This window comes from Pipra filicauda, unplaced genomic scaffold, assembly GCF_003945595.2.
Source record: "Pipra filicauda isolate LSUMZ 115617 unplaced genomic scaffold, ASM394559v2 scaffold485_size447873_pilon, whole genome shotgun sequence".
NCBI lineage: Eukaryota > Metazoa > Chordata > Aves > Passeriformes > Pipridae > Pipra > Pipra filicauda.
Genome location: NW_024104626.1, coordinates 210,250 through 221,329, shown reverse-complemented (window position 1 = coordinate 221,329; position 11,080 = coordinate 210,250). Strand labels below are relative to the sequence as shown.

General features: G+C 37.4%; 1 protein-coding gene across 1 annotated transcript in view; it reads left to right on the top strand.

Annotated features, from left to right (window-relative positions):
• The first annotated feature begins 229 nt into the window (after positions 1 to 229).
• The window catches only part of NOL10 (nucleolar protein 10), a 49,941-nt gene continuing 39,090 nt past the window's right edge, over positions 230 to 11,080 (top strand). Inside the window, exons 1-10 of the mRNA XM_027713385.2 lie at positions 230 to 332; positions 760 to 805; positions 1,534 to 1,632; positions 2,430 to 2,507; positions 4,257 to 4,294; positions 6,611 to 6,747; positions 7,483 to 7,548; positions 9,190 to 9,250; positions 9,761 to 9,846; positions 10,205 to 10,283. Of these exons, the coding sequence (XP_027569186.1) occupies positions 267 to 332; positions 760 to 805; positions 1,534 to 1,632; positions 2,430 to 2,507; positions 4,257 to 4,294; positions 6,611 to 6,747; positions 7,483 to 7,548; positions 9,190 to 9,250; positions 9,761 to 9,846; positions 10,205 to 10,283 (756 nt within the window). The 5' untranslated portion in view covers positions 230 to 266. The remainder of the gene's footprint in view (positions 333 to 759; positions 806 to 1,533; positions 1,633 to 2,429; positions 2,508 to 4,256; positions 4,295 to 6,610; positions 6,748 to 7,482; positions 7,549 to 9,189; positions 9,251 to 9,760; positions 9,847 to 10,204; positions 10,284 to 11,080) is intronic.

Below are 11,080 nucleotides of genomic sequence, written 5' to 3'. Positions count from 1 at the left end.
AAGGCACCACAGCCTGCCTGACGGACAGACCGGGCCCTTCCCGTGGGAAGCCGCAGCAGCGGAGCTGTTTCGCTGTGAGCTGCGGCGCCGGCAGAGCTGGCTGTGCCGCAGGTTTGCTGGGCTTCCCTCGCTTCTCCCCCGTGTGAGGGAGGGGCAGCACCGCCGATCCCGGGCCGCCCCCCCCCCCGCGGGTCCCGCCCGCCGGCGGAAGCGATCCCGCCTTCCGCTTCCCCGGAGCCCGGGAAGGGGCGGGTCCCGCCGCGGCCATGCAGGTCTCCAGCCTCAACGAGGTGAAGATCTACAGCCTGAGCGCCGGCAGGAGCCTCCCGGAGGTGAGGGCGGCGGGGGGGGACGCGCCCGGCCCGCTCTGAGTCCCGCAGCGGGAGCTCGAACCGCGCGGTGCCGGCGCTGGGCTGAACCCCGGCCGGGCCGGCCCGCCTGCCCGGCCCATGTGCGCTCCTGTTGGGCATCCTCACCGAAAAACAGCCATAAGTGTTCGATCAGCTAAAAATGCAGTTTGAGTGCGTTATTGCTCTGAATGTAGGTCTGTTGTTCCACAGACCCTTAAGCAGCACGACTTTGTAAGTTTTCTTGGTGTGCAATCGTTAAACTTATCAGTGGAAATTTGTAAAATAATCAAGAGAAAAAGAATTAGCGCGCTAAATGTCTTATACTTCAAATGCTTGGATAAACTTTAAATGATTCTCAGGTTCCTGTGTGAATAATAAGCTTAACACTTATGTATATATTTGTTTGCAGTGGCTTTCAGACAGGAAGAAAAGAGCTTTACAGAAGAAAGATGTGGGTGAGTTTTGCCCTTGTGGGGTCCTCAGCTTTATACATACACAACATTCAGGTCCAGAGCAGATACTTCACTGATATGAGGAAGTTATTTCTAGCTCATATTCTAAAAACTACAAAATTAGAGCTACAAATAGTTACTTTGACTTATATAACTATATGGGAACAGAATATTACCAGGGGTGTTTTAAATTTCAGACATTAAAATATTTGAGTTGTGGATTGTACAGAAATGTGATGGATGAACTCCATGTATAGCTTATGATAAAGTCAGACTGTAAACTCTGTGTTACTATGTTAATCTTAGAACGCAGATATAATCATTTTAGCCTAAACTTGTCATAGGAAATAAAAATGACTATTTGGAAGTATAGGAAGTGTTGTATAAGAAACTTAACCGAGAGAAAAATGCATTGTTAACAGGAGATGGAATACATTATACAGCATATTAATTGTGTAAAATGTGTGATGAATATTTGCTATTACATTATATAATACTTTGTTACATAGTTACCTCAGAATAGTAATTTACTTGGCACAGAGCTAGCCTGCTTCTCAGTGTTAACAGACTGTTAATCTGCTTATAATGTGTTAGTTAAAATATTTAAAAGATAAAATATCTTTAAAGCATATTCCTTATATTCAGTTAGCTCAACATGCTTCCTTAAGAAACCATTATAATTTTTTGGACTGTACAATTGTGCTAACTTTGCAATTTTTTTTTTTTTATAGATATCCGTAGAAGAATTGAACTTATTCAAGACTTTGAAATGCCCACAGTTAGCACAAAGATTAAGGTATCAAGAGATGGACAGTATATTATGGCAGTTGGTGAGTTAACAAAGTGTCTCTCTGTAGCAGAGGCCAAAAGTCCTAGAAAATCTTGACTTAGGGTTTCAGGTAGAATTGATAAGAGTTCATTAAATGTAACATTAAATGTAACACTGAACATAGTGTTGGAAGTTTACTCTTAAGGTGTGATAGAATAGCTGTCTTGGTAGTGGTGCTGTGGAGCAGTTCTGTTTAGAATACAGAATTCTTAGAAACATAAAATGGTTTGAGTTGGAAGGGACCTTTGAAGATCATTTAGTCCAACCCCCCTGCCACTGGTGTTTATAACACATATAAAAAATGAATCTGTTTATAATACAGTTAAAGACTAAGTTCTGAATTATTTTTATTCTATATATGTAAATTTGCTTTAAATAACTTCTGAATATCATTGTTTGAGTGCTGTTTTATAGGATGGAGGATAATGCTGCATTTTGTAACTGTCAAAGCAGAATCCAAACATGAGTACTTTAGTAGGCATTAATAGCATAAGGAGCCTTGGTCTTTCAGACTTACTGGAAGGTATTATTAATTCTGTTATGATGTACCTGGTAATCAGAAGAACTTGCAGAAAAGTAGGGTGCTTGCAAGCACCAAAGACAAAAATCAAGCCATAAGCTTGTGTTCCTAAGAGGCATATTTTTCCAGTCACAGAGGCTTTGGGAAGATCAGAATACTTATGGCAGAAATACAGTAAAGCCTATATATGTGAGATACTATATGTTTTTTAAAAAATGGTTTAATGTTACTTTTTGTTTACTGTTTCTTTTAAATTAAACATCAAATTGTTCTTTCAGGAACTTACAAGCCAAGGGTCCGCTGTTTCGATACCTATCAGTTATCCCAGAAATTTGAAAGATGCTTAGATTCTGAAGGTTAGTATGAACTATGGCTGTTAACACAAGATGTCTTTCATACATAATTCAGGTTGGACTCAAGTACAGATTTCTCTCCCTGTGCTGAGGGGACAGAATGTACTTTAGGGCAACACAGGAATCTGGAGTGAAACATCCCCTAGTGTTTATCTCTATATTTTTTCCTTGTCATCCCACTTCAGAGTTCTTTCTCCTCTTGGAACGAGTGGTGTGGGGAACGTAAGTTTACCTTGAGCCAGTAAGTGTGGGCCTCAGAGGGTGAATGTGGCTGAAGTCTGTGTTCTGTTTAGTGAATGTGATATGGGTACAGTGCCTGGGTGGTTGCCAGATCTCCCTTCTTTCCCCTTCTGTGAAGCAGTCAGGTAGGAGAATGCACTGTGGTTGCTCAGTTTTCTCCCTGGAGCCCAAGCTCAGTAGATGAGTTACCAGATAAAGGGAATTTCCTGAGGGGTAACTTTGTTTGGTTGGTTTGCTTTTTTTGTTTGTTTTCTTGGAAACAAGGTACTTAGGAATAAATGGTAGCATGACCAAGGCCCTAACAACACCTTGTTTGCTATTAATTTGGAGGGAGAACAACTGTGGTGAGGGAAGCAAGGAGCTACAATGGGAAAGGGAGAATTTTAGAGTGCCTGAGTTTGGGTTTGTTTGGTTAGTTGGTTTTTGTTGGTTGGTTTGTTTTTTTTTTTAAGACAACCGATGACTGAAAACAAATACAGAGATGACCAAAAGATCGAGGGGATAAGCATATTCATTACAGAAGAACTGAACTGGTCTAACTCTGATGTGCGTGAAAGTGCTGTGAAAAATAAAACTTGAGAACTACTGAATTAGCTCCAGAAAAGGGTAGTAGAGCATGGGGGTGGCTTTTTGCCCTCTGCCTTAGGACTACAAGGAGTGACATAGGGTGAAGGAACAGTGCTACAATGCAGTAACAGGGGAGGTGGTAGGGCAGGGTTTCAGAGAGACTGGGGAGAAAAGGTATGGCAAGAGTGAGACCCACTTTGAAAGATGGAGTCATTGTAATACTAAATGCTTGCTGTTAATTAGAGCTTAAATTAGACCTTAAAGCTTTTTTTTGAACTGGCATCTTACTAGACTGCAGAAGTATGTTTCATTTGAAGTATAGCATAGAGTCACTTCAGGTAACTTTAAATGCATTTATATTGAACCAATTTAGCTGAAGCAGCTGCTGCCTAATGTTCTCAACACAGCTGATTTAAAACTAGGCAAAGTTCAATATGTTACAGTGTTCAGCATGAATAGTAGCTTTCACATTTGTGATTTTTTTGAGACTTAGAACTTTTTTTGTGGAAGAGTTGACCCCTTAGAAGGACAGCATGTGCCAGTTTATGTGTCCAGATTCACATCATATTTTGTCACCTTTGATGGCGTACCAAAGCTCCATGGACCACACACTCACCAAAAACCATTTGATTAGACCTTCCCTGCACCAATAAAATACATGACTGAGCAATGTGTTGAGGAACATGTCAAGTATACAAGAACGATAAAAAGATTACAAGATGCTTCATATATTTCTAAAGTTGTAGAAACTACTTACTGTTTTGCAAATGAAGCTATATAATTAAAGATCTTATCACAGTGCCTGCTTTATGCATTGACACCTGTGGGGAATACTTACATGACTAAAGATTAGCATGAGTGTAAATGTTTTCAGGATTTATGCCAATGTTTGCAAATAAATTTGCTTACTTAGTTGACTTAAAATTCTCTTGCTCTCTCCTCCAGTGGTTACATTTGAGATTTTATCAGATGATTACTCAAAGGTATGTCTAATGTTTTCAATGTATAAATGAAAAAATTGTTTAGTATGTATATTAAAATGCATTTTCATATATAGTAAAGGTAGTCAATCAACACAACTTTTGGAACAAAAGTTTTTTTTAAAGAAAGCAAATAGGATAAACATTTTTTGTAGCTTTAAAATGTTGTTTGTTTTCTTTTTCTCTTTATATTATAATTTGCTTTACCACTTCTAAAGTCTTTTCTGTAGTATAGAAAAACTTCAAATAATGATCTACTCTACAAACAAAATAAGGTAAAAAATGGAATTAGCTCTTCTTTGTAGGATAATGTTTAGTCACAATCCTGTGTGATAAGTGGTACATAGGTACACCATTTTTGAGATGTGGGATAGCTATAAGTCAGTTAATAACCTGATTTGTCAGTGTTGTTGTAGACATGATTATGAGCATATGAATGAAGCAGAAATTGTGGAGAGAAGTAATGTCCTTTTTTAATTTATTTTTTTTAATTTCATTTATTTTTAAATTAAGTGCTGTACCTGAAGGAATCACCTGAGTTCTTAGGACCATGAGCCATTTTTCAGGCCCAGTACAGTTAAATATGAAATTTAAGCATATGTAATTTCATTAGGACAAGCCGTTTTGTTTTGTTTTGTTAAGTGTTTATTTTACTACTTTTTTTTCTGTGAAGAGACATTACCATTTCAGGAACAGGTTTGTTTTAATAAATACTCTGTTAAATCAGAGACAAAAACATCTAGCCTTCTAGCTTTTCAAAATGTTTCCTGTGAGATTTCCAAGGAAGTGCATGAATCTTAGTAGCAGAAGATCACGACTGGTACTGTACTGTACTTGTCTGTGGGAAAATGTTTCTGGTTGTACAGACCAAACAGTTGTTTGTGAGACTGAGACATGCTGTGTTCTCCAATATGTTTCTGACTGGTTATGAACAGAACGGCTCTTGTGTGTTTTTAACTATTATTGGTACTATATTTTGGACTGAAGCCCTGCTTTCTCAACTTAATACAACCTTGTTTTCAATTTTATTTTCCTAAAACTTAACAAATCCTCAGAAAGAAAACTTAATTTCAAGTAGCTGTCATGATGTTGTGGACACGTTAGAAAGAAGGAACAATATTTGAGAAATTATACTTGAAATTCTTAGAATCATGAAAGTATTGATTGGAATTGGACCTTCACATGTCATTTACTGCTTGAACAGTTCTGTCAGAATCTGCAAGCATGGTGGTTCCACAAATTTACTGCATAAATTGTTGCCATGCTGCACTGCCTTGTCATAAAGAATTTTCAGTTCCTGTCCAACCTGCCCAGGAAAATCTTAAATTTTTACTGTTGTAAAGATGACAGATTTAAAGTAATTTTTGTACCTCACCCTTCCTGAGCTTCTCATCCTTATTTGTATTGCTAACAATGTAGTTCAGCAGTAGAAAAATTGAAATTTTCATTGTCTACTGTTTTTAGAAGATACATCTACTACATATGCTAAACTTAACTAGCATTTTTCTAATCTAAGGTAAATAGGGATAAGGCTCAGAGTCAAAAGTCAGCCTGTGATTATATGTATCATTTGTGGCATGAGTTTGGGCAAGGTCAGCTCTGCCTCCATGATACAATGCCTGGGTATGGTTTGAAGTACAGCATGAGTTAACAGGTGGGGTGGGTGATACTGTCTCTGGAGTGGGAAGGATTCCTTCATGTGGATATGTTAACTTGCCATCAAGACTATAACAGCAGGTTCTGGCCTAGTTTATTTACTGGTACAGATTGAGCCCTCTGATAATGCCTCTCTGTGGGCTTTTTGCAGGACTGAGATGTTTTGTCTAAGTTTCAGAAAGAAACAATGTTCTTCCTCAGTTAGCAAACAACAAAAATGCAGAAAGACCATTGGTGTAATTTATTGGAACACTCTGTGCATCAGGTTGTGTAGTCCATGTACTTAGTACCTGTGAACATGCTGATGTCTGCATAGCATCGTACCTGGCAGAAATTACTAACTAGTATCTTGAAAGAAATACAGATGTTAATTTTGGTGCAGCAGAACACTGAGGTAACTGTACTGCTTCTGACTGCAGAGTCACTTTCAGGGTATCACATATACTCTTATGAATATTCATATAATGTATATTAAAAAAACCTGTTTGCCATGGCTAGTGAAAATGATGAAGCACTAGTTGATTCTGTCATTTTAATAGAACTTGTTTAGGTTGTGATGAGCCCGTGTGAGCTTGAAAAAAAATCACTGGAGTTTGTGCTGTAAGGCAAGTTGGGGAGATTGCTGTCGTTTCTCTCTTTCAGTGATTTCTGTTTTATTTTCAGATTGTCTTCTTGCAGTGTGGCAGGTTTGTGGAGTTTCATTCACAACATGGCCATTACTACAGGACAAGAATACCAAAATTTGGTAGAGATTTCTCTTATCACTACCCATCTTGTGACCTGTACTTTGTAGGAGCGAGGTAATAAGTGGATTATTTTGTTTCACTTTTGTTAGCAATGTTTTCCAAGAATGAAATAAACATTAAAATGCTAGAAAAGTTAAACAATGGAAGAAGTGGCAATTCCTTCCAGATTAATAATGGAGACTGTGAAGAATGGAAAATGTAGGAAAAAATTCAGTTTCTTGTGCTGTTCTAAGGCTTTCTTTTCTTTGATTCTTAAACCAGGTACCTCATGTATTTGCAAATTTGTATTAAATATTGCAAGTCAGTGTACTGTTCTAAAAAGTGTTTAGCATCTAGGTAAGGAAAATTAAATAATTCTTTCTGTTCTGGTTGGTGTTTTGTTGCTGTAAGGTGTGAGTTAAATCACGTAATTGAGTTTGTGAAAAGACATAGTAAAAATAAAATTAGGTCTTTAGGGTTTCAAACAAAATAAGTAGAAATTCAAGATGTAGCTTAAATCATAGGAAGTTAAAAAATCTTGAGAAATGAGCTAATGTATCCTTTCACTGGAAAAACAGTAATTGGTAGGATATTGAAGTATAATAAATATGCTTGGTGAACATGCACATTTTTCTCTGTATTTTTAACACTGCAGTATAGATTTATCTTGTTGTAGATTGTGAATTTTGAAAATTGCATATTTGGCAAAATTAGGCTGTGAATAAGAATCTTTACAATGCCTCAGAACTTAGAGCAGTGCTTTTCAGTATTTGTAAGAGGCAGGAGTAATTCTGGACTTTTATTTTGTAGTTCTGAAGTATACAGGCTAAATCTGGAACAAGGAAGATTTCTGAACTCCCTGCAAACTGAAGCTTCGTAAGTTATCTGTAATGCATGACATCTATCTGTCTTCTTTCCACCAGGTGGAAGCAGACTACTAGCATGCTCACCATCAGTACTATCTCTGAACACTGCCCAAACGCATCGCAGAGTTGAAAGGGAACATATGCTGAGTCTGAGTCTCATTTCATTTTATGTTCTGTAATTTTTTTGTTCCATTTTTTATGTTTAATTGAGTTTTCTTTTGTGGATATTTTAAAATTGCTTAATATGAACTTATAATAGGCAGTATATAACTTGATTTTAAGAGCATTTCATTAAAACTTTGCCATTACTGCTCAATTTAGCCATCATATAGAGATCTACCCACAGGGTACGTACTTTCCTAGACATGTCTTTGTCCTTCTGCTCTTGGAGTAGCCCAGAGATATTTTTTTATATCTCTATCATGTGTCTGATTCTTTTGAAAACTGTACCAGAGCAGGAACTGAGCTTCTTTCATGTGGGGAGAGGTAGATGAGAAAACCAGACTTGACTAGATAAAGTTGCTAGTTGGTGGGCAACAGCTGGTGTTCAGTGGGTAGGATGGCTTAATGGACAAAGAAGTATTTGGCAAGGCACAATAAGGAACTGAGCAACAGGAAAAAAAAAGAGGGAAATTCTGGAGTGGGAGGGATAAGGGTGTAGTGTAAAATTCGGATTAGAGAGATGAGGCTTGAAGTTGTGAGAAGGTTTTGAGGTGGGAGAGTTGGATGACTTACAGAATTAGAGGTGGAGAGCTTTGAATAGAAGAAGTTGGAAAGCACTGGTGTAAGTGGTATAGAGAGAAATATTTGTACTTTAGAAGAATTGTTGAAACACGGGGCTCTGAGGTGCCCTGTTGAGAAACAGGATACTTGGGTGAGAGAAAGGAGAACAGACCATTCATCAGACAGAATGTGCTGGAGATCTAAGCTTTAGAACATAAGTAATCAGGAAGATCTTTTGACATAATTAAAAACAAAGAATCATTTAGATTGGAAAAGACCTGTAAGATCATCAAGTCCAGCTATTAACCCAGCACTGCCAAGTGCAGCACTATACCATGTCCCCAAATGCCACATCTGCACATCTTTTAAATACCTCCAGTGATGCCCCTTCCCAGGGTAGCCAGTTCCAATGCCTGGCAACCTTTTCAGTGAAGAAATTTTTCCTAATATCCGATCTAAGCCTCCCCTGGCACAACTTGAGGCCATTTCCTCCTGTCTGTTGTGTTGTTTAAGAATATAGTGGAGCAGAGCAATATGCCAAGGCTCGGTGGTATGTGGTGGATATGGGCAGAGAAATGTAGAATCATTCAGGCTGGAGAGAACCTCAGAGCCCAGGCTCCTGCTCAGGGCATGGTCACATGGAATTCAGATGAATTTTCCCAGGGGTGTCTAGAAAACTTCAAAGATGGAAATTTCCAACCCTTTATGGTCAACCCATTCCAGTGCTTAAATTATTCTTACAGCTTAGAAATATTATCTCGACATCCCTTTAAGTATGGGATGCTGCTATTACGTGGCTGTCTGTCCATCCCTCCAACTTTTGCTTTTCCAGGCTGAGCAAGAGTGTACATGATTACAGAAATCTTTTTAGCTATTCATGTGTTAAATTATTCTGAGGTCATTAAACTTGCTCTTTTTTCTGTTTTAGAGAGAGTAATGTCTGTGACATAAATCCTGTACACTTTTTGTTTGCTATGGGGACAGCTGAGGTAAATGTTTGCATTTCTTCTATGAAAAGGGCAGTACTGTTTGTTTCATTTTTATATTAGTTTGCATGCGGATAAGAAGAAATCATAAACCTAATTTGTTAATTTGATTTCATTTGCTATGTTAGATATAGATCTGTTAAGATGACTTTTTAGAGTGTAGTGCAGATAAAATATCTGAGTTACTTGATTGCTTAGATGCTTGAGATTTCGCAGATGGGAGAGAAAATAATGTTATCTTGTTTTGCAGTGTAGCCATCTGTAGAAATTAGCTAGCATGTGTACCCTATTAATCTTAGGAAAATTAACATTAATTATTTTGATTCAGATCATATTTTAAAAAATAGAAATGAAATGTGTGCAGCATGTACGTAATTATTAGAACAACTCTTGTCAACCTAGGAAATTTTGTTAATTATTCATATACTAAGTAATTTATAATTCTATTTAAACATTTTTAGAATACCAGGCATCTGTTGTGTATGCTTGAACCATATTTTCTAAACTGTTTAGGGTAGAGTGGAATGCTGGGATCCTAGAACTAGAAATCGAGTTGGGGTGTTGGACTGTGCTTTAAGCAGTGTGACAGCAGACACAGAGTGAGTAAAGTCTACCTTTTCAAAGTGTGCTCTTTTGTTTTTTTTCAGAAGTTTTGCTTTTAGAAATCAATCTCACTTTGCATTAAAATGACCTGCCCATGGTCTTCTCATTCCTAGTGTGAATAAAAGGTTTTCTTAGTCATAAAGCAGTTCTCTTACTCATTGATCTGAGTAGTACTGGCTATTTTTCTACACAAACACAAATTGTGAATGTAAACAATGCAGCTTTTTGAAGTAATATTTCTGAGCGATACCTATAAATTATTTTACAGTAATTATCTTAGCTATTTTTAACATTAAAAAAATTATTTGCAGCCTTTATTGAAGAATGCTTAATTATAATCATTGTGCTTTGCAGGATAGATGGTTTGCCATCCATTTCAGCACTGGCATTTGATGGAGCTTTGAATATGGCTGTTGGAACATCTACTGGACAGGTAGATTTAACTTTGTCTACAATGGTTCTTAGGAGATCCTGTCCTTGCATTTCCCAATCCAAGTCATGCATTGAGTGCAGTTATTGTAATGTATCTCTTACTGCAAGTATTTATAAGACTATAAATTATGTATACAGAGTAACAATAGTCATACTTCAGCTGCAGTTTAATTTTGTCAAGTGGTCTTTCTTTTCAGAACACTCTAGGGACCACTTAAAATCATCATAACCTACATACGATATAACTTCAAATTTGCAGTTTTCTTATGACTCGAGTCAAGTATATGGGGAAGTTGCTGCTTTTTGAGACTATCAGTACTATCTCAATGCAACATATGTGGTCTTCCTTATATTGATGGTGGCTAAAGAAGCAGAAGTGATTGTCTTCCAGCTGCTGCTTTTACTGTCTTATCTTGATATGAAGAATCATTTCAATTTATTTATTCACTGTTGCCATCATATTTATAAAGTGAAGTGTGGGGATTATGTGCTGCCTTCATCAGTATTGTCATGGGTTTAGTAAACTAGCTTGTTCAAGAGCAGATATGTGTGTAAGAATTGTGTGTCAGACAAGTTTTATTGGAGATTGTTTTTGATTAAACCAACTGCTAATGTTATTTTTCCCCAAAATTATTGGTATTCACGCTTTACATGTGAATGGTTCAGGGTCTTTCTCAAGTCCCATAGGAAATGTTGGAGATAAAAATACAGGTTTCTGGAATATGGGGACTGTACTCTCTACTTTCCTTAACATAAATTTCACTGAGAGAAAGTGATACTGAATCTGGAAGAGAGTCT